A 24,727-nucleotide genomic window follows, 5' to 3' on the forward strand; every position below is an offset into this window, starting at 1 on the left:
AAGGCATCAGGTTCTCGACGTCCTGGACTGTTCGTCAGCAGTTCATGTCAGAATTATGACACGCGAACCTGACTTGGGGGGATGCATGGGAGCTGGCAGCCAACAGAGATGCCTGGAGGATCTTTGTGGACGCCATATGCTCCAACTAGGGAGCGGACATGGAATGATGAATACATTTAGGTTTGGATAACCCAAAAAAATTTCCTCAAATTACGTTTATATAGGCACATATTTAATATGAACTCTTATCCGCTAAGTGTCGGTTAAATTTGATAATTTTAGAATAAATTTAGGAAAAAAATTATAACTCTTAACCGCTTAAGTGTCGCTTACATTTGATAATTTTGTAATGCATTTACAAAAAAAATAATACTAATTCTTAACCACTTACGTGTCGCTTGATAATTTTGAAAAGCATTTAGGGATAAAATTACACGAACTCTTAACCGCTTAAGTGTCAATTAAATTTGATCATTTTTGCATGCATTTAAGAAAAAAATCATATGAACTCTTAACCATTTAAGTGTCAGTCAAATTTGACAGTCATTGAAATGGATTTGAATAAAAATATTATGAACTCTTAACTACTAAAGAGTCAGTTAAACTATATGGATATTTTTAATGCATTTAGACAAAATGTAATGATCGAGCAAATATCAGTCAAATTTAATGGATTTGGAAACGATTAAAAAAAACTTGATACAAACTCTTAACCACTTAAGCGTCAGTCAAAATTGATAAAATGTTGTTTTGGAAAAATGCGTAAAACAGGTGAGTTTTGACTCTCATTCATATACTACGATTATATGTTGAGACGGTAGAAAAAGTACGTAAGTTTCATGTGAAATTCAGTCACAAAGAGCCTCGATTGAAACATATTGTTCGTGGCACTTGAAGAGTTAAGAGAGAGGTTAACACTTTTACACTTTGTAAGTAAATATATCTATATAAAATTGGTAAATGGGGTCATCGCTTTGACGGTTGTTTTAAGTTTTGATAGTTTTAAAAATATACATAGAAGCATACACAATCCTATATGCTTTAATACTTGTTGTCCCTAATATTAATCTCACTATCAGGTACTCGTGTCATCCAACCGCATTGTCCAAAGTTCTCTTGAGGTTTCCGTTGCTGTTGGCCGCGATCCTCTCGCTGACGACGTTCAGCGAATCCGCGCTCCCGTTGGCCGACACGGGCGGCCAATCGCGCTGGTTCTCCAGCTCCTTCTCCACGACTCTGTGCGAGAACCGCTTGGCGGATCTTTCCCGCAGCGCTCGAGGAACCATCTTCTTCGACTGCATGAGGTACTGCACGATGAACTTCTCGGCGAAGAGGCAGCAGCCGAAGTTGGCGACGGCGAGGCCGACGATGATGAACCGGAAGCGGTACTCCGGGGGCATCATCAGCTCGAGGAGGTTCGCGAGCCAGTCGGCGGGGTAAACGACGATGTAGACGCCGAGCGCCGCCATTACAAATAAACTGGCCATAAACACGTAATTGGTGAAGATCGACTTTCTGTACGGCGCGCCGTGCGAGAACGCGATCGCGAGCGAAATGTACTGGAACATCGAAAGGCAGAATATCGCGTAGTTTTCGTGGCATTTGTACTCCTCTTCGCCTTCGTACTGATGCGGAACGTACCACGAGTACGTCGTCAGCACCATAAAACTGGCGACTTGAAACGCGACGACTATCAGCAGCTGAAGGATCAGCGACACTAAAGGCACGAAGCCGAGCAGCGACATGCTCGGGGGAATCTTGCACAGCTTGCCGGGGAACGCGTGCGTCTTGCCGAAGGAGAACGTGAAGTTGATGCTCAGCGCGATGTCTATGTACAGGAACTGGAAGTCCGTCAGGTTGGAGTCGAAGTAGTACAGGAACGCCACGCTGAGGAACTCGGCGAGCGAGTAGGCCACCATGAACTTGAACATGCCGAAGGAGGTGGTGAGCGCGGCCCGGCCCTCGCGGATTATGAGGGGCACGCACCCGACGTGGCCCTCGCGCGACGTGAAGGGCGACGCGACGCTGCTCTCCTCGCCGGACACGGATATGCCGGCGTGCGCGGCTTTCAGAGCGCCGCAATCGTTGGCGCCATCGCCGCACATGGCTGAAAGAGAAGAAACGTAGATTAACTTTTAGATCGAGTTGTTCTACTGGTATTTTTCGGTGGAACTGCATTTCAATGGGGAAATATCACATACAGGTGAACGTCGTTTTGCGCAGGTTCGATTTACGCCGATTTACAATTACGCCGGTTGGTGCCGGCGTGGGATTCCCCGGTGCGGCCGACACCAGACGACAGCAGGCGCCGCGATTCTAACAGCAGACACACTTTTACACGTTGTTTTATTATATTACCGTGTACGCGAGCAGCCTATTGCGTGTGTGAAATTTTTTCCGAGTTTTAGTTTTTTTTCTAAGAAAAATGAAAAGATATGATTATATTTTTTATTTTATAACTATTAAAATTAATAGGATATTTAAATATTTGTAGTTTATGCTATGATTCTGCAAGAAAGGAAGCAACAATCAACACAAATGAAATTGAATCCTTTTTCTAAAAAAGTGTAATAATTTTATTTAGTACCGACGAACTGGTGAGTTAGTATTTATTATAAAAAAAACATTATTTAAACCAAGAGATTTTAATTTATTTTTTAAACGAATTTGAACTGTATTTATTAAATACATTTTTATTTATTTTGAATATATATATAGGATATGTATTAAATAAACAATTGTTAGATTGTTCTTAGAATTTTGACAAGGAACATAACATCTGTCTCTCGGAACGGAACCCGGCGTAAAACGACGTTTACCTGTACTACGAATACCGAGAAAAATAATATGAAATGGATTTAGAACAATTAATTGTATTTTCGAAATCAATATGGATATTGTGGAGAAATGTTTTCATACACAAATGTAAAAAAAAAAAAACGTCACTATAAAAACGCGACATGTTTGGCCTTGATAGTTGTGACGCCAAGATTCGTGACAATGTTCTAAAGAAATTTGAATGGGCGGGAACAAATAACATGAATTGCGACGTATTAGGGGCGCGGCCAAGGCAATGGCCGTTTTTGCTAATGTGGGAGTTTATGCTAACTAACTAATAATTAGCAAAAAAAAATCTTAATTACTTTAAAAATGTTTTAAAAAACGTGATATTGGGTATTAACATAAGATATTCTATCGGATATATTTAATGTGGGGTATTGTTCTTATAGAACAAACCTTATAATTTTTTTCAAAGATGAGCAGTAATCATATTTAATGTAGTTACTTCATATATGATTTTCTGTTTTTTTTTTTATATATATTTTTATTATAAACCTTATTATGTTTAAAATTTGATTTACTTTTTATATTAATTTTTAAAGTTCTCGTATACTTTTTATTTCAAACTTTTGTTTTATTTAAACTTTTTTTTTTTTTAAATATTATGTTATATAATTTTTAGGCTTGATTATTGTTCCTTAGTTTTGAGTGCAAATATGTAGTTTAAAAAATATCAAACCTTATATGTTTATATTATAAATTTGTAAAAGGCAATTATGCCGTGTATGTTAATAATAAATAAATAAATATTGTAACGATTGTATTTCATCCTGCCCCATTTAAGCGGCGCGTAATTAATAATATTTTTTGGTACGTCAAAGGTCAAGTATGGCAATACCATTATTTTTTTTTGTAAATCTTTGAAATCTGTTGATATGGACATTTTTCACACTCCTCACAAAGGGACGTTACAATATGTCCGTTTTAATATATATTAAAAAATAAGAAACTTCTTCTCTACAATATGTACATAATATGTTACCCGATCATTAGAAAACCATGCCCCAAATTCAAATAAATAAATTTGTAATAAAATGGTTACCGGGTTTAGGTAGAGAAAAATCGGAAAACTTACTAAAAAACATTCTAAAATAATAAATTCTTTATATTATATTTTAAAGTTAGAAAAAGTACAACGTAAATTCCTTAGATTCTTCAATATACCCACTGAAAATATTGATTATGATAATTTATTATCTACACTAAATATGTCAACTCTATGTAAAAGAAGAATTATAAATGATTTATTAAATTTATATAAAATAGCAAATGGCGTATTGGACGTCCCGGAATTAACTAGTGTTATCGGCTTAAAAGTACCAGTTCGAAATACTCAGCAGCTAACGTTATTTTTTTAATCTCCTGGCAGTCACAATTATTATTACAATTCACCAATACCTAGACTACACCGGCTAGGTAACGAGTATGGTGAAGTTGATATATTTCGTCTGTCTTTATATAAATATAGGTTAAGTATTCAAAAGGTTATAAATTAATTTGTGTAAAATTTCTTAATATTGTTCTTTTTTTACTATTTTTTTTTCTCATGTATCTCTATAATAATGTATAAACTTATATGTATGCGTGTATGTTTTCATTTGTAAATTTATTAAATATTTTTCTATGTACCATATACCTATGTTGATACATTTCCTGATTTTTACTTATTATTGTATCTTTTAGCTTTTCTTATGTTATCTTTAATTTTAACTAAATTTACATACTCATGTTTCACTGCTGCACTTGAATGTAATTTCTAAAATATGTAAAAGCCCATAGGGCGTGTAAATTAATAAATAACAATACAATACTATATATAGCATCCTCTTCATCCCTCTTCTTCACATACCTCTTGTTTCATCTAATTATAGGCAAAATTTATATTTATAGCGAACTTTTAATAATTTTAATGTAATAAATAAATGATTTAACATAGATTTATTTGCTAATAATCTTAATGACGTACGGCGCTTGCTTTCGAAATAACTCGTAGTATTTTTTTATTTTCTTTTAAATTTACATTTAATTACTATTCATTTTATGTTCGAGAATCTTTTTTAACTTACTGTGATGCGACCTGTAATTGGCTTATTTGTTATTTGTTTTGTTATATAAATATGAGATAATTATAGCTGTTGGTTATCCAAATAAATAAAATAAAATAACTTTATAACAAATTAAATAGTAGGTAGTCATGTTATTGTTTATTTTTGCATAAAAATGTCTGCCTTAAAACAGGTTGTACCTAGTTAGGCAGGCCAGACATGATCCAGAGAAATCTATTACATAAGTGTGTATGTAGTAGATAAAGAATTCGTAATTTTTGTTAATAAACCATGATTATTTTTATTATTATTATATATTTGCTTTTACATTACAAATATTATTTTATTTGATTACAAGCCTTCAAAATGGAATGTCAATTGGACGAAAGTGAGATTTTTCCACACCCCTTCTGTTTGCATTCAATCGAAGGAATAAAGGAAAAAACAAATAATTGAAGTGAAAAATGTTTTAATATTAACATTTTTTTTTTAAGTACTAGGGAGCTTCTAAGAACGTCTCTATTTTTTTTTGTATGCGTCGATAATCAGCATTACACAGAAAAGTTTGCTTTTAGCTTTGAAAGATGACTTCGGCTGGTTTGTTGTTTTAGAGTGAATTCTGGTCGGCCTTATAAATTATATATTAAGTTGGTATAAAGTTGGTATAAATTTAGTTTAAAGTTGAATATTTAAACTTAGTTAAGGCTCGAAATCTGGTAACTGAAAAATTCCGTTGCATCAACATTATTTTAGTTAAGTTAAAGTTAAGAATGTTGCCACTGTAAAGGTTCAAGTTTCACCCTAAAAATTGTTGGGATTTTTGCGCAAGCACGTACTTGTTTATTTACAGGTAGCAATACACATGCCCCGCGACGCGTCTTTGGGCACGAACATTTAAATTTCGTTCCAATTTTCAGTGTGTGCGAAAGGGCGAAGCAACACCGCGCATTCGGAGAAGAAAAGAACAAAAGGGACATCGTCCTTTTTGAACTAGATAAAAAATTAAAAGAGCAACAGCTAAAACAAAATGAAGAACTTTTTACTCTAGAAATGAGCAAAAAAATGACATTTTTCGGGCAACTATGGCAGCCTGAAATGCCCAGAAAGAGTTAGCTGAGCTCAATCTAGCTCTATTTAAAAATAAATAAACAGCATTTCAATACAGTGATGATTTAGATTTATTTTACACCACGCCCGCTGATGATCAAGTCCCGTGTTTTGAAAAATAATTAACAATTAAAAATTCAAATAATTAATAGTTCTTCACTTTTTTGACATTCGAAATATTGCGATAAAGTCGGACTCTTCCCACAAAAAATGGTCCGTTCGTGGTTTGAACAGTTTTTTTTTTCGGTTTAGAATATACTCGATGATAAATTCGTCATCGGGAGACGAAAAATCAGATAAAATTGACATTTAGTGCAACTTTTCACAGATCGATCAATGGATTTCAACACTCACGACGCTTTTTTGACAGATGGCAGATCGCATTTAACTTTAAACATATACAACTTTCTAAAACAAGACAAGGACAATCAAGACTAATGAATTAGGGACTGAAATTATACAATAAACTACCAGACAAAACTAAACAAAAGACTCAGACAAACTTCACAAAAGATGTAAAAAATATCATTTTGAACAACAGAGTATAAATGAAAAATGTATATATTATTTTATGTAAAATGAATGTTATAATCCGTAAGGGTTTATAAATAAATTTTCAAATAAAAAAAATTAAATAAAAACGGCCCCCTAGCGGCCGGTTAAATAAAAGTAACTTTTTGTTAATATTTAGTTAACTTTTTCTGATGCAACGCATTTTGACATAAAAGTAACTTTTATTTGACTTTAGCCCTGAATTTAACTTGACTTTTGTCGATGCAACCGGCCCTAAGTGAGACAAGTTTTGTTTTGAACATATTTCAATGAAATAAAATTAATTTGATTGAATAAACATATATTGTAAGCCAAGAATGTTATAACTTTAATTAGTACGAAGCATAATCCCTCACCAACATAATACCCCAGAGCCTGCAGCTCCATAACCAACTGCTGCTTCTGGTCCGAGGTCATCCGCGCGAACACGGCGCCCGCGGCGAGCACGCGCGGCAGCAGCGACGCGTGGTGCTCGCGCACGGCGGCCCACGTGCTGCCGGACATCGCCAGCCGCACGCGCCCCGCGGCCCCTCCGCGCCCTCGCCCCCTCTCCCCGTCCACGTACTCGCCCGACTGCTTCACCTGGGAGGGGAAATTGCTTTAATGCAGCATTTTTGTCAACGTATTACAACAGAGATGAGGAACATCTTAGAGAAGGGAATACAGAAGTCTAGGCATCCACAAGGCCTATGCCCTGACATTGGCTGGCTTGAGTGGCCACTTTACACACATCGTTGTGTGTCGACGTTTTATTTTATTTTTATTTATTTATTTTGGAAACCAACACAGTCATAGTAATAAACAATACATATAGAATAACAACAAATAACACGACCAATTATGGGTTTCATATAGGAATAAAAATATAAAAATATAAAAAAACAAAACGTACAGTTCGCTAGGGGTGAAAGGAAGTGAGATGGGAAAATAGGGAACGAAGAGATGAAGAAGAAATTGTAAGTAAATATAAAACAATGAAAAAAGAAATAAAAATGTTAATAAATGTACAGATACAACATGTATACATATTAACATATTACAACAGAGATGAAGAACATTTAAGAAAAGGTAATATAGAAGTCTAGGAGTCTACAGGACTTATGACCTGTCAATGGCTGGTTTAAGTGGCCACTTTACTAATTGAAAAAATAACATTTTCAGGCGTTGCCTAGTATGCAGGTGAAATAATTCAATTAGATGAATCTCACCCGCATAAATAGAGGTTTCAGCGCTTTAACTTCACAAACATCAACAGATGAAAGAACTGAAGGAATATAGATGTTCAAATATAGGCAGAATGGTGAATGTTACACAGTGTGTAAAGTGGCCACTTAAACCAGCCATTGACAGGTCATAAGTCCTGTAGATGCCTAGACTTCTATATTACCTTTTCTTAAATGTTCTTCATCTCTGTTGTAAAATGTTAATATAAATAGCTCCCCAGGGAGTTGAATCCAGTCCTCGTCTACAAAAATTTGGACAAACTCAAAATATTGTTGATATATACATATACATACATACATACACACGCATACACACATGAACATATACGCATACACTAATGCACATACTTTCGCGTACATAATAGCAACTAAAAATATTGCTCTTTAACGTCTCTATCGCAATTTTGATACATTTTTTAAAACAGTTTTTTTTTTCGTTTAGAAGATCCATCGTGCTAATTTTTTTATCACATGACGAGCATACTCGATAAATGTATTCATTTTTGTGAAGTTAAGAGCTGAAACCTTTATTGTCAGGGGGTGAGATTCATCTGATTGAATTGTTTCACCTACATATATCACGATCCATAATCAAAATGACAATATTAATCATTCTTGCCCCCAATTATGCTCGACAATTAAAAAAGCGGATAATATTAAGTACCTAGGCATTATAATTGATAGTAATTTGAAGTGGAAAGTACAAATAGCCACTATGGTCAAAAGAATTAGGAAACTTATTTATGTATTCATTAGACTAAGAAATATTTTATCTCTAAAACTTATAAAAACAGTCTATTATGCTTTAATACAGTCAATTCTGCAGTATGGAATTATAGGCTGGGGAGGAGCTTATAGGACAAACTTAAAATCACACTCTATTATTCAAAAAAAGATTGCAAAAATAATTCTTAAAAAGCCCAGAACTTACCCATCAAAACTAGTATTCGAAGAACTTAATATACCAACAATTGAAGAAATTTTTAATAAAGCCTCTATCTTACAAACTTTTAAAGAAAAAACAATTGAAGTGCAAAATTCAAGTAACTCTAGATTTTCTAATAATTTAATTTTGCACAGATGTAGAACAACAGCAGCGTTAAACCATTATACGTACAAAGGTAAAAAAAACTTTAATAAACTTCCGGAAAACTTAAAATCTATAAAAAATTATCAAACTTTTAAAACTAAAATTAAAAAACATTTAAGACTCACCCCTTCCTAGACTCCATATCAAAGAATGTTTATTTTTTATTTTTAATTTACCTTGTTTATTTTTAATTTTAATTTACTTTGTTTATAAAAAAAAAAAAAATGTGAAACAAACTCCCTCTCTAAACACAAGTATCTACTTTATTAGAGAGGTAGAAACGTTATATATAAGATGTTCTGTATATTTACCTATTTTGTATTTCAAAAATGTATTTTGTAAAAAAATAAATTATTCAATAAAAAAAATAAAAAAAATATTAGGCAACGCCCGAAAATATTCCATTTTTATGCTTCTTCTTGAACCAGGTGGATTTATCAACAATGTTTTGAGTTTGTCAAAATTTTTCTAGACAAGGACTGGATTCAACTCCCTGGGGAGCTGTTAATACTAACAGTTGATTTTAACCGTTCGCTTTACTGTTCTGAAAACATCCGCACGTTACAGTGCTGCGTAGTCACTACACATGCAAAAAATGAAAGATTTTAAATTGTAAAAGTGTAATATTCATCGGCGATTGCTTCAACTATTTATAGGTGAAGTCAAAAGTGATGATATTTTTGTGTGATTATATTTCAGGGCAGGTAACCCCGACGGAAAAATCCACCAGAGAAGGCAACGGGAAACCACTCTGGTAATTTTTTCCCAGGAATCACTACAGCGAGTAGATTAGTAAGCGGTCGTCCTGGCCGCGGGGTATAAAAGTAGCGCGGTACCGAAATACTTTCGCCGCAGTGATCGCCAACGCCGGGGGACCTGACAAGACACCGCAAGAAGAATAGATCAGGTTTTCATAAATATATAGACATGTGAATGTCGATATTGTCTGAAACTCTAGTCTATACTCGGCCTATTTTTTACCCTTGAAAATAGACGCACTATATATAAATTATGCTATTTATATCAATTTTTAAATAATAAAGTAGACTTTCCAAAATTAATCTCAACGTCCCCTTTCGCGTGACAAGAAATAAGTATTTATACCATCTGCCAGTCTGTAGCACTAACTATGCACAACACTCTTTTCTCTAATCTTGCTCTGACTATAATGCTTTTTTTTCATCTATTGATATATTTAATGTGCCCCTAAATTTATTTAAAAATAAATTGACTCATTCTTTCTGGCTGCGATACGCTCCCACTTGCTATTTAATGATGCTCACGCTTACACACACCTGAACACTTACTCTCATACAAATACACAAACACACCCTTTTGTTGTGCCACAATTTATTTAATATGTATGATTTTTATTTAGAAACTTCGCTGGTCTGTCATTAAACTGTATCTTTTTTATGTTATTATATCATTGTCGACTGTTTGTTCCTATAAAATAAATAAATAAATAAAACGAAATACCGATTATTTAACTCTTGTATAATGCTAGGTTCTCTGGAATGCACAAAAAATCCATGCGCTTTCCCCTGCAATTTGTTGCTATAACAACACTACAATTTATTGGTTATTGAAAACATGCGTTCACATGAACCTGACCCGATTTGCCATACCACTGAACTTCCTAAATGAAATGTCTCACCTCCTGTAGGTTGACGAGTGTGTGCGTGTAGACGAGGCGTGGCGGGCCCCCCTTGAGCTCCGAGTCCACAGCCTCACACATCACCAGGCGCTCCCCGGCCTGGAGGATGCCGCACTCAGTAGCCACCGAAACGGCCGTATCCAAGTTGTCGCCTGCAACAATAGTACACCCAATATAGACTTCAATCAATTGTTAAACAGATTTAGGAAAGGGCAGACCCTCCTGTTATTTTTAAAATTTATTTATTTATTTACATATACGCCCAATGAGGATTTTTAAGGACATATTTATACATAAAAAATTATTACAAAGGAAAGTAGAAAGACACTATGGTATTTAGTAAACTTGGTGGGAGTGGAAGCGGGAGAGAGGTGTTTATAATTGAATTTGATTCAGTGATTGTTTGAAAGAAGACTACTTGTTATCAAAGAAATCAAGACTGGTATGTTTGTTGGGAGACCTAAGAATTCTGGGCATAGGGGAATGAAAACCATAGTTAGTTCTATGGTTCTCGGGGGTTTCTAGTTGGGATATTTGATTTTATTGAGCTCAGTAGTTCAGGCGCATTAAAGAGTGAGTTGAGAATTTTAAATAGGACTAGAAGGTCGGATTTATTTCGACGGTCTTGAAGAGAAGATATATTAGGGGTAGTTTCTAGCTCCTTATACGTATATTGGTCTCTGGATAAGCCCAACCTCCAGCCGATCTTTCTCAAAAATCAATGTTGAACTGATTCAATATTCTTGATGTGAACATCATAATATGGAGACCAGATAACAGAGGAATACTCTAGGTGCGGGCGAACTAGTTCTGTTCTCAATTTGCTTCTTTTTTGGGTGATACCGTATGTGTTGGATTTGTTCCGACGTTTCGGCTACCATTGCATTAGCCATCTGCAGGGTAAACTGAGTGTTTTGTAGAAAAAAAGTATGTATTTAAGTACTAGTAATTTGTACCGTGTCGCAGTCGGCAGTAGGCACATTTCTATCCATTTTTGTAGTATGTAGTGCTGAACTAACTAAATAATAAAAAGGTTAGTTTTCTGCCGCCATTTTAGTAAGTTTTTTTTTGGTAGACTTCTTTTTTTGCTCTAATCCAAAAGGTATTTTAAAAAAACATAGCACATTTGAATACATGTGTTTGTGTAAGTTCTGCGAACGCGCCAGCCCAGAAGGGCCGCGCGCCACTGTACACATTCGTCGCCTTACAATACGTACTCACCGGTGATCATGACCACCTTGATGTGCGCGTCCAGCAGCTGCGCCACGACGGGCAGCGTCTCCGGCTTGAGGCGGTTCTCCAGCACCACGAGCCCCAGGAAGGCCAGCGAGCGCTCCGCGTGCTCGCGCGCCACGCGCTGCACGCCCAGGATGCCCTCGCAGGCCAGCGGGCGCCAGCCCACGCCCAACACGCGGTACCCCTGGCGCGTGTAGTGGCGCAGGGACGCCTTCAGGTTACTAGGAACTGCGAAAAGAGACAGCAATGTTACTAATGAGACATCAAAATAAACTATCTCTTTTAGAATATGCATCTGTGATCTGGTCTCCCTTCTATGCAGGCCGGATAAATCATATTAAATCGGTGCAACTCGTTTGCTAAGAAAAGTAGCATGGATGATTGGCCTCGAGAGGGGAGACTACACTTACGGAGTAATGGAGTCAATGTTAAAAATCTCAAGTCTACAAAATCGTAGAAATAACATTGACTCCATATTTATGTTTAATTTACTGAATGGCTCAATTGATGTACCATCGTTACTGGAACAAGTGGCATTCAATGTTCCAATCCGCCGGTTGCAAAATAATAATGTGCTGTTCCTCGATCAACACAGTACAAACTATTATTTATTTATAAATTTATTGCAAAAAAATAATATACATACTTAATAACAGGGAATCCATATAAAACCAATTAATGTAAAATGAAAACGGAGTGTTCTCTGTTTATGATAGTCTCCCATCTAACATGGCACAGCCTGTTCTAAGATGGAGAGTTTCTATCCTTAGAGCGTAAGTAGTCCTATACTAATAAAACAATAACATAAAAAAGAAAAACTAAAACAACTTAATTATAAATGCCTAGCTAATCAAATATAAGAAATTAAAAATCATTAATATACAAATATAAAGTATATATATGTGCCAAGAATACATGTTACTTAAACATAAATAATATAGTATAATATATAATAAAACAAATATAAAGCAATGAAATACATAAAAATATAAATAATATGTGTACCAATTATATAAAGTACTACGTTTATTGATTTACATATATTTTTCAAAAAAATCTCTCACTACACTATTTATATGTGCAGTTATTTTTATTTTAAAATTTGTTTTACAATTTGAGTCTTTTATATTTGGCAATAAATCATTAAATATTTTTGGAGCAATTAAATTGTATTGCTTTTTATTTATATCCCTACAGAGATGAGGTAGAATTTTTTTTTCAAATTCAGGATTATGGATATTCGAGCGTTTACAGGGCTTATGACCTGTCATTGGCTGGGTTAAGTGGCCACTTTAAGTAGGTACTACAACATTCCCCATTCCGCTTATTAGCGAATATCCACACAGGTAACATTTTTGATTTTTGTATATATGTTACTAAACGAGAAACCATTCACAAGCGAGTTGGAGCGCCATCTATGTATTGATATTGAAGTTGAGTATTTTAAGTATGTACAAATACACGTACCAAAATAATGTTGTGTATTGCTTTTTACCAAAGGCGGTTGATACAAATGGGACAATACAGTTAATTTGTGTTGCTGAACGAGTGTTTATATTCTGTTGGGTTCTTTTGACCTCACTTAATTTATCATAAAATTTAAGTAGTAGGCACCTTACAAACAATTGTCTTACATCCAATATCTTTAACTCGGTGAATAGATCTTCCGTCTATGGCTTGCATGCACCAATGTCCCGATTGTGTCGTATTGTAAACTCGAGATACGATCTGGACTTTTTGGTGTAAGTCTTTATAGATTTAAAAATTCACTAAGATAGACCGGATCTTGTCTTGAGGTAGTAATTTTTATTTATTTTGTCCTAGCTTTAATTTTATTTAGTCATATTTTATTTGATTAGTACCTGTATTTCTTATAAGAAATTGTATTTACCATCGTTACAATGGTCAGTCAATTAAATAAATAAATTTCATTTTTCAGGGAAGTAATAAAGAACGGACGCAGCGAACTCCGGTGACAACTGTCATCAAGCAGAGGCAATATGGTTGGCTTAGTCATATACTGCGGATGCCAGTGGCACGCCGTAATTTATTTTTTGGGTAATCTACAAAAAACGTTTATTAATATGTAGATATAAGTACATAATATGTAAGTAATATTTATTTATTTATGTAAATATACGCCCAATGGCCATTTTTAAGGACATATTTATACATGGAAAATTATCATAAAGGAAAGTAGAAAGCCAATGGTAATTATATAAAATTAGCTTTAAAACTAAAATAAAGCTAATTATCAACGGCGTTCTTCTTAACGACAAATTGATCAAAGGGCGCCCTCCGAGGTGTAGTGGTCAAGACGCTTGACTCACACACGGAAGGATCCGGGTTCGATTCCCGAAGGGAACACAAAAATTAAATGTGATTTTTCTCAAGCCGGGTGTTCTGTAAAAAAAAATCGATCGAAAAAAAAAATCGTCTGTAGTTGTTCATGAAAAAAAGTATTTAATGTCTTATTATAATAGGTTTGTTTTTACGTTTTTATATCAATTTTTGGAGTCTCATGTTTGCATGAAAAAAGCTGATAAAATCAATTTGATCAGTAATTTCTCGTCACTAGTGACATTAGTTTGGCAGCTGTCATTTTAATATTAAAGGACTATAACACGTCTAACCTTAGCGGCTGCCACAGACAAAGTAAACAATGAATTCTTTTTAATTCTTTTTTTACTGATAATATTTCATTGATTCCAAACTTTCAAAATTTTCCTTCTTTTAAAAAACATGCACTATCCTGGATTTAAACTAAAGATATGAACTCTTTTTTTCTATGATTTATTTTGTTGCTCTTTGATAATAAGGAATATTTTAGTGTTTTTTTTTAATATTTTTTATTTACTTTTTTAATTACTATAAAAAAAAATCCATATTATCTTCTACAGAAAATTTATTTTTTTCTTATGTTATTCAAAAATATTATAACTGTCCATTATTTATTATAGGAGCAAAAATCTATTAACATATTTTTGTATAGAACAGGCCATGCCTTTGTGGGATTTTTGTTTACTATTTTTCTATTAATATGTATTTCATTAATATGTAATTATGCTTTATTTTTTTAATACTCTGTTTTATTATTATGTTTATTGTAAAAAAACAAAAAAAAAAAATTGAAAAAAATACAGCTAAAAATTTTAGCATACTTCAGGGGCATGTATACCAACATAATTTTGAAAACCGACAATCTGACTCTCTAAACCCGCGATATTTAAAAATTCCCATTATTTTTTTTAACACACTTATGTAATATTCATTCCAGTCTATATTCCAATATACCAATTAGTCGGTTGTTTCGCATTGACCAACCTGTTTCCGGTCTGGAGAGAGAAGCGATCATCTCAGGGGATCCCTTGCAGAAGAGGCTGTAGCCGTCCGAGTGCACGGAACGGCAGATGACGCTGCACCGTTGCAAGGCAGAGCTGAATTGGAACTGGTGCACGATGCCCCACTCCTGAAAAAAAGAAAAAATACATCATTCATATTTAAAGCATCAACTCTGTGGTCAAACATCCTTAAAATGTAACATGATTAGAATGACAGATATCAGAAAAAGTGACGACATAACTTTGTAGTAAAGTCAAAGGAGTTATTTATATTGACACACAAAAAATCATTTGTATCTGGCGTGTTAATTAATTTTTCTATTACAATGCTTGAAACATAAATCAACATTAATATATAAAATCAGCTTTAAAACTAAAAAAAAAAAAAAAAAAAAACTAATTATTAACGACGTTCTTACAAGGTTACATCATTTTGCAAAAATGTTAGAGATGGGACAAATTGATCAATGTAAATTTATCGAATAAAAAAATTATTTGTTTGATGTTGTTATTGCTAAACATTAAATACATATTTCACATCGGCTCGAAAAACCCCAAACGTACATATAGTCTAAATGGTGTAGATTTGAAAGCTGTAAAACAACAAAAAGACCTCGGAATAACAATAACATATGATTTAAAATGGGAATGTCACATATTAAACATAACAAAAAAATCCAATTCAATTATCTACTTGATAAAAAAAGGCCTTCTCATATATAACACCGAATATGCTACTAAAAATATACAAAACCCATATCAGACCTACTCTCGAGTACGGGTTTCAGATATGGAATCCTTATTTTGTTAAGGATATCAACTTGTTGGATAGAGTCCGAAGACGAGCTACAAAGTTGTCGCCGAGCCTACAACGGCTTCCATACGTGGAGGGACTGGAAACTCTCAGTCTCACAACGCTGCACGAACGGCGAGAAAGGGGTGACCTGATAGAGACATATGAGATACTCAACAGTCACTATAGTTGCCCAAATTTAGATCCCATGTTCAAGCTCAAACAAGATGCTCGTCTTCGGGGCCACAGTCTCAGGCTGGAGAAAATGAGATTCAATCTAAATCCACGGAAACATTTCCTGAGCTATAGGGTTGTTGATGGTTGGAATAAGCTCCCACTAAGTTCCTCCCATGAAGCTCCCACTAAGAAATAAGTCTCGATGGGTTCAAAAATAGACTACATTAGTTTGAGAAAAGTTAAAGTGTGCTAACAGCTAACTTTCATTAAAATAGATTTAATCATATCGAGAGTGTCAGTAGAGTCGCAGTGAGTCACATCTTGCTGGAGGATGTGATTCTATAAAATGCTGCGAACGCCTAGTTGCATTCCACCGGCAACACTACTGACTAGTCCAACTCGTTAGCGTCCACGTCGCGAACCCTGGGCAATGGGATCACACTCATAACGGTGTGATCACAGCAGATAACGAAAGGATCAAAGGCGAGTTTTTGGCGCCTCAAAACCAAAACCAACCGGCTAAGGGGAGGTAACCCCGACAGGAAACCCACCAGAAAAGGCAACAGGAAACCACTCTGGTCATCTTTTCCCACGAATCACTACGGCGAGTACATCAATAAACAGTCATCCTATTCTGGCTGCGAAATGTAAAATTAGCGCAGGACAGACACATATGCTTTCGCTGTAGTGATCGCCAACGTCGGGGGGACCCGGCAAGGCACTAGAAGAGGCAGAAGCATATCAGCTTTAAGCTGCTGGCTTAAAATTAATATAATAATAGTATATTTATGCTATTAAGAATCCCAGCAAAATTCAGACGAACGCAAGAGCAACCTGCGTATATTTTATTACCATATCATTAGCAACTAACAAAGCAATAGTAGTCTATGCCACGCTCATAAGTGTGCCTGAGCGCGAGAGAGACAGAAATTATTTTCATAATGCGTATGCCGTGCGATGTCATACCATGGGCTCATTCACAGATACTCCACAATGTGTCTGTGTTAGTGTGTCATAACTGGCGTCTGGAAGTAGTACTTTATGGAGGCGTTAAAATCAATAAGTCGTCGTCCAATTGGTTTACCTGTGCGCTGGTGAAGACTCCATCCTTTTCTACGGGAGGCGACCTCACAAGAGTGGGGACCAGGAGATCAAACTTGCTAGTATCAGGAACAGTAGGCTCCTCCAATATCCAACCCGTAGATTCAAACATCTACAACAAATGACAAAAATTGGTAATCCAGTAGGGTAAAAGTAAATTGGATTGTGTCATTCGGACAAGCATATTGAGGATCGTTTTTTCGAAACACAATATTGCTATTGTACGAGTATATATGCCAATATTGCCCCACATGGCAATTTGTTTTTTTTTTTAATTTAAAGCTAGTATCAAGACACATCGACAATCTGAAAATAAAACACCAAAAGATGCCAAAAACTGGCTTAAAAATATATCTAAAGTCATTTAGCTTTTTTCAAAACACAATATTTATCGGGTATATTAATCCCAAATTCAAATAATTTATATTGAATGAAATATAAAATGAAATAATAAACAACATGAATTATTTCATTCAATTCAATTCATTTATTTAAAAAATAACATGTACATAACAAACTAAAATTTAAGGCGTACATATTATAATAAGAAAAAAAATACTAAAAGAGACTTCTGTCAACGTAGTGGGAGAATCCTGCTCCGGAAAACCCCTTCGGATACATGGAATAGATCAACATCCAGAGCGATGTTGTTCAGCATAGCTGTATTGTTAAGTGTTCTCGGCACGGGTAACCCCATAGAGGTCACATTATTTTTATTATTAATCTTAGTTTGGAAGAGAAAAATATGAATAAATAAATTAAAAAATTTTAAAAATATATTTCTGATCAACCATGTCGGGAATCGAGCCTGAGACCTCTAGCATGGTAGGCAGACGCACTGACCATTACACCACAAGGCCGAGGATATTCATAGAGAACATAATATTTCAATTTACTCACTTTTACATCTAATGGATCGCCTGTCAGCTCTCCATCTAAAATAGTCAGACTATGGCAAACATTCATCCCGACTTTGAGCAGATCTTCATCGTCCAAAACACTAGGATCCTTCACTGGCGCTCCGAGCATGAGTTCCATTTCCTCGCCTTCACTGGATCCAGCATCGCTGTCGTACGGGCTGTCATCATCGGCTGCGAGCCCCAATTCGTCGGCGCACCGGTTAGACTCGAATCCGAGATTGTCGGCGCTGTGGTTAGACTCGAAGTCCACGGGGTTGACCATTTCATTGGACGAGAGAAGCGCAGACTTGCGTCGACGGATTAGAGGGACTGTCGATGTTTTGCGGGGTTTTTTCTGTATCGTCTTCTCGATCGGAATTACGCCCCACATGTCCAGACCATCTTCTGTTAATGTGCCAGTCTAAAAAAATAATTAAAACATTACATATACTATGTTGATCAGCGTTAGATAGAATTGACAAAGAAAAACTGTGGAAGGTTTTATCGGAGTATGGAGTGAAAGGCAACCTGATAAGGGCTATTGCATCACTGTATAAGGACAGCACAGTAGTACAAATGGGTCATTTAAATTGTGTTTTGATATTCTTAAAGGAGTCAAAGAGAGATGTGTAATTTCACTATGGCAGTTCAATGTATATATCGATAACTGTATGAAAGATTTAATGATGGGAGCAAAAATCGGCTTCTGTTTTAGTTTCGGCCGAAACTGAAACTTATTCAAATACGTTAAAAGTCTCTTCAAGACACCTAATTACTCCGCATATGATGTCACTAGTTCTCTTCGGTGAGTTTTCCCGATTGGTAAGTTGGCTTCCCAGAAACGTAAATATATCACAACACTCTTTCATTGGTTGATTTACAAGAACTTGTGACATCCGCTTATCCGAACTCCAGTCATCCGGATTACCAAATAGCCGAATCGTTAAATAAAATAAAGGTTTTTTTAAATTTAATTGAACAATTAACTTTGCTGGATGGTTACGCCACATTTAGTCTATGTGAATACACATATCGATAGTCAGATGGCAGAAGGGACCATCTGTATTTTTGTCCATGTTCTAGTTTTCAAAAGTTTTGATTGATATTTCAGTAAATACACGCAAAAAAATTAATTAAAATCAGCGTCATTTAGAATGGTAATTTATTATTGAAAATAATTTAATCCACAAACTGAAAATATTTTAATTTGTGGATTAATGTCTTGGAATTGAGTCGTATTTCAGGTCTCCTGAACATTTTTGAAAATTACAAATGGCCCCTTTTGCCATCTGACTACCGATATATACATAGCATATTTACTAGGATGAGGCGTTGAAATTTGTTTTCTACCTACTGGGCTCTGGTTAAAATGTTGCAATTGCCCACCGTGGGTACCAATTATTGTCCCAGCCCCATAATAAAAACTGAACTGATCGTGTGTGCATGTACTTTATATATTCTCACCGCGATCGCAAATAACTTATTTTTGCGATCAATACCTCATTAAATCCACTGTGTCGGGTAATCGTCAAGTACCCCTCTTTCCTGACCACAAGATCTGATGTAATCCTGACTGCCGCGACAGAAGTTCTAGACAATAAAGGTGCCAAAACCCAGAATAAGGTAGGTTATTGCATTCATTGTATTTGGGTTCATTGGCAAAGCAAATAAAGGATAACACATTCCGCGAACCAGCATTTCGAACGTTCATCTGGTAACAAGCTAGTGGTGCGATCACTGGACATGTTCAAGTAAGTTTTTAACGTATTATTTCAAAAGCAATAAATTCTGGTACTGTGGTATTAATCTGGATAGCTGGAGTTTTTACTGTGGTTCACTTTAAATATTTTTTTCCCGTAGCAACTTCATCGTTGTGTTGATTTATTACCTTGTCAAAGCACACGCAGTTAATGCTCCCGCACACGTTGATGACGCGCGGGTTGATGCAGAACACGTCGGCCCGACGCAGGCGCGAAATGGCGTACAGCCGCCCCACCGTCATGGCGGCCGGCAGAGCGGGCGGCACAACGATGGTCAGGATATCCAGAGACTTGATGATTATGTCCGATACAGACACGCTGCGACCACTCTGCAAAGACATGTTAATATTGAATTGTGTTTTAAACAAAGAAAATATGAATAGTAAACAATATGGATTTATGTGTGGTACATACTGCAACGATTTGTTCACGGAGAATCGATAAATACAATTTTTATTGAAATTTGAAAGAATGTTTTGAGTATGTCCAAATGTTAGCAGACTGGCTCGATTTCCTCCCTAGGGAGTTATTCAGATCTAAATTTGTTACAACAGAGGGAAAACATTTTTGAGAAGGGATATGGAAGTCTAGGCATTTACAGGGCTTATGACCTGTCATTGATTGGTTTAAGTGGCCACTTTACATAAGTTCAGCTGGATGAATCTCACCCACATAATAAAGGTTTCAGGTCGTTTACTTCACAAAAGTCAACAGATGGAAGAGTTGTGGAAATGTGGATGTTTGAACATATGCAGAATGGTGAATGTTACAGTGTGGCCATGGACAAAATCAGAAAAATGGGTTGCAATTATTTTCTGTGACAAGCAGCAAATATTACTCGTTACAATACCAGGTGGTTTTTAGATTCATTAACCGAGCAAGCACCCATCACTTTCTAGGGAAGATCAACCTTTATTGTCTACCAGCTGTCCTTTGGTTCTGGAATCCGGCTCGAAGGACCAAGCTCCGGAGAATACACAAGTATCGGTTCTTACTTTGAGCGCGATGGTGTAAATCAGGCCCAGTATGGAGAGGAAGGTGAGGATGATGATGAACTTGTAGGAGTCGCGGTCGAACTTGAAGTCGGCAGGGAGCGGGTACATGATGGATCGCACCAGCTGCCCTTTAGTGGTCTGGAAGCCGGTTCGAAGGACCACAGCTCTGAAAAAGAAAACTTGACATGAAATCGAGCCGGTCATAAAAACATTATCATATTTATAATCTACACTGTTTTGATCAATGACACACGGCCTGGCTGACCAGCACTTCCGGTCTTATGAAGAAGTAGGAAATTGGATCAATTCGTGGATTGCTTCAAAAGATGACCAGATTTTTCAATGCGGGATTCGTACGCCGCCCGAAATATGGGAGAAAGGAGTGGCCAGCAAAGGACAATCCTTTGAATCATAAATGTATAACCAGTTTTTTTACAACTAGGCCCCGAATTTCAGAAAAAAAATGGCAGAAGCAAAGTTGTAAACCTATTAGTAAGATGCATTTTGGTGCAATCGGCTTTCTTAGGATTTGTGTTTACTTTTTTTATATCAATATGGAGGGGCCATGCGGCCTTGCGGAGCGGTGCGGTGTAAAGGAACTATGGAGACGGGTTTGGATCCCAGCAGAAAGTTATAAGAATCTCCTACCTTCCGGATCTGAGGTTTTGACCGGAGGCTGGAGATGGCTCTGGGACACTTCACTTCTCACTTAATTAGTGGTGGTTTTGCATAATGCGGTAGCGGGAGCTTTACGCGGTGCAGAGCGGTAAGCGGCGGCGATCTAGATGACTCGGTGCTTAACTCTTAACTAAACTACTACTGGGCGGTGAGGGACAGGTACAGGTGCGGGTGAGAATATTAATCTTAATGTGGGTAATATAAATATGTATAAAATCAATACATATATTATTCTTTTAATTAGAAATCAAACACTGATTTGAGTCTACTGAACACTTTATTTTATTTTTACAAATATAAACATATAAAAATAAAAACTTCGTGACAATTGTGTCGCCTTATTAGGCATTTTCAAATGAATGTCTTTGTTTATATTTGTAAAAATAAAATAAAGTGTTCAGTAGACTCAAATCAGTGTTTGATTTCTAATTATAAGTTTAAATATGGAGTTCTACAAAATAAACACCAAATCAATCAATCAACATATATTATTCCTCGATTGTTGTGAACTCCTGAATCTTATTAACTTCAAAATACCGAATCGAGTCACTAGAAGTACGGAGTTGTTTGCAACTACGAGTACATATGTAGGTACTAACTACGCACGACACTCCTATTCCGCGTTTACATTCCTTAGCCAACAAATTTACTTGTGATGTGGACATTTTTAATACGACAACTAATTATTAATGTCGTAATGAAACTTTCTTTTTGAAACAATTTTTTCTCTGTTTTGATGTGTATTATTATTATCCTATCTTTTATGAAATAAATGAATGAAATATTTTTGTGTACCAGATATTATATTATCTTATATATACTTACTGTAAACTAACTTTTATTATTTGTTTTTAAAAATAATTTGTTAATACCATTTTTTCATACGTATAAGTGTATGTATATTATCCATGGCTTTATCCCACTGAGTTCCTCCAGGGTATGCTTGGTTACAGCAGTTTGAAGACTAGAAGGAATGTGTATTTAACAACGCACTTCTTTCGATTGTTGCGCGGTATTATTGACAACCCTGAAATTATGCGGAGCATTAGCTTTTATGTTCCTGATAATTACCTTAGACAGCGTCAACATAGACAGTTTCACATTCCAATATACAGGACCAACCTGCCAATGGTTATGCCTGTTGGAAGGGCTATCTCTATGTTGAACAATATCACTTTGGACATTGACATTTTTCACGTCTCTGAGGGAGTTTTTCGTTACAAGATTCTCTTACTTTTTTAACATATTATTCTTTGGATATTATGTATACTAATGTGTTTTTTTATATATACCTAATTTTACCTAATTATTTCTGTATGTATGAATTAAGATATTTTATTTTGTAATGTACATATATATGAATAAATAAATGATGATGATGAAATGATGATGTATATATATATTTTTTTTTTGCTTGAATTCTTTACAAGTTAATTACAATTTGCTGTTTAATTCAATTACTTTTCTTATATCAATTTATTTTTTTCTTTTTTACTATGTAAAGTTTTACTTTTTATTTTGCATGGTAGTATGCTTTTTATTGTTTCTACATGTATACAAAAAAGCGTTGTTAATTCTTTAAATTATTACTTACTATGTTTGTACTTGCCTGTATATTTTTTGTAAATGCCCCTTGGGCGTATTGTAAAATTAAATAAATATTGACTTACTTGACCAATTCAGTATTGTAATATCTAGTCTGAATGACTTTGGTCCCGCAGTACAGAGTATGGCTGGAGTCTTCCTTGATGTCGTACAGACGGTTCTGGGGAGGTAAGGCTGTCTTTGTTACAGGAACTGATTCTCCTGTAAAAGAAAAATCAATGCAAAATGAATCCTTTTTAAATACTAAGAGTGTTAGCAAACACAAACCCTTCCAGCATATTTTGAAAATAATAAAATGAAAACAATAATAGTTTATATTTTACTTAATACCTTCCCAAGACACAGGTCAGAGTGCCACCTCAATGGAGCAAGCCATGCTCCTCCCGTCACAAGATAGGGATGTTCGCGTCAACAAAAAGCAATTAGTAAAGCAATGAGGAAGTTCAGTGATTTTTGATCTGTTAATAGACTGTGGAGGGCAACACCAAGAGCCGCGAGGTTGACAGGTTTGAACTCCGCTTTGGCCCGCTGCAACGTCAGCTCGGACAAAATATTGACGTAAAGCAATGAGGAAGTTCAGTGATTTTTAATCTGTTAATAGACTGTGGAGGGCAACACCAAGAGCCGCGAGGTTGACAGGTTCGAACTCCGCTTTGGCCCGCTGCAACGTCAGCTCGGACAAAATATTAAACCACGTGCATCGGAAGAACTCATTACATTTTATCTTGGCAATTCATGTCGCCCGGCCACCAGCTCTCCACCAGTGTTCGCTATTGTAAATTCCTTTTGTACAAAAGAATAGGATGTAACTCGTGTGTAACTACTTAATAAATAACTTCAATTTTCTTCCTCAATTCAACTTTCTCATTTAACCTCAAATAACTCACCCACCCTATAAGACTATTAAACTAAGCCAAAAAATGATTTTTATAATGACAAAATATCTAAGCAAATATTCAATTTTGAGGGCCATTTTCAACGAGTTGTTAATAACTTACTATTAGGAAATGAGAATCAAGTTGGGGTAGAGTAGAGTGGGATTCGAACCACAGACCTTTGAGCTGTGAGTCCAAGGCACTAGTCACGGGACCACAGCCCGATTCGACCTAATAAGTTTTGCGATTCTGAAATCAATACGCGTGTGACGTCTCAAGTTCTCTGCCGCTTCTTCTCGGTCAGTTCTGCCGATTGGTCGGTTGACGGTAAGTACACCAAGTAAGGTTGCTTCATATGAACTAGTGACGTCGTTCAAAATAATTTGTTTTTAGTGAAATATTTTGTTAATATTTTACCAATTTCCCCTAGGGCTGTCTTTGTCCTTGACCAATTTTTAGTTTTTTATTTAAAAAATAATATAAACAAAATTATAGTCTTTAAAATGTTGCTTAATTAGAATGACAGTTGTCAGCAAAAGTGACGATATAACTTTGTAGTAACGTCTAAGGAGTGATTTATATTCAACACGAAAAATCATAAGTATCTGGCATGTTAATTAATTTTTTTGGTACAATGCTTGACACATAAATCAACATAAATATATAAAATCAGCTTTAAAACTTTTAAAAAACTAAAAGAAACCTAATTATATACGACGTTCTTACAAGGTTACATCATTTTGCAAAAACGT

General features: G+C 35.5%; 1 protein-coding gene across 3 annotated transcripts in view; it reads right to left on the bottom strand.

Annotated features, from left to right (window-relative positions):
- Positions 1-213: 213 nt before the first annotated feature.
- LOC148284564 (polyamine-transporting ATPase 13A3-like) overlaps positions 214-24,727 on the bottom strand; it is a 118,852-nt gene continuing 94,338 nt past the window's right edge. For 2 of the 3 annotated variants that reach the window (XM_088238091.1, XM_088238081.1), the window contains 10 exons: positions 23,166-23,301; positions 20,818-20,983; positions 19,951-20,151; positions 18,064-18,483; positions 17,147-17,275; positions 15,076-15,220; positions 11,737-11,979; positions 10,516-10,667; positions 6,902-7,127; positions 214-2,107 (listed from right to left, as the gene is read on the bottom strand). In XM_088238091.1, the coding sequence (XP_088094217.1) occupies positions 1,089-2,107; positions 6,902-7,127; positions 10,516-10,667; positions 11,737-11,979; positions 15,076-15,220; positions 17,147-17,275; positions 18,064-18,483; positions 19,951-20,151; positions 20,818-20,983; positions 23,166-23,301 (2,837 nt within the window). In that variant the 3' untranslated portion in view covers positions 214-1,088. The remainder of the gene's footprint in view (positions 2,108-6,901; positions 7,128-10,515; positions 10,668-11,736; positions 11,980-15,075; positions 15,221-17,146; positions 17,276-18,063; positions 18,484-19,950; positions 20,152-20,817; positions 20,984-23,165; positions 23,302-24,727) is intronic. The other variant, XM_088238101.1, reaches the window with a different exon arrangement.

The sequence above is a fragment of the Micrasema longulum genome, unplaced genomic scaffold, assembly GCF_059751315.1.
Source record: "Micrasema longulum isolate JH-2025_06_02 unplaced genomic scaffold, ASM5975131v1 h1tg000109l, whole genome shotgun sequence".
In the NCBI taxonomy this organism is placed as follows: Eukaryota; Metazoa; Arthropoda; class Insecta; order Trichoptera; family Brachycentridae; genus Micrasema; species Micrasema longulum.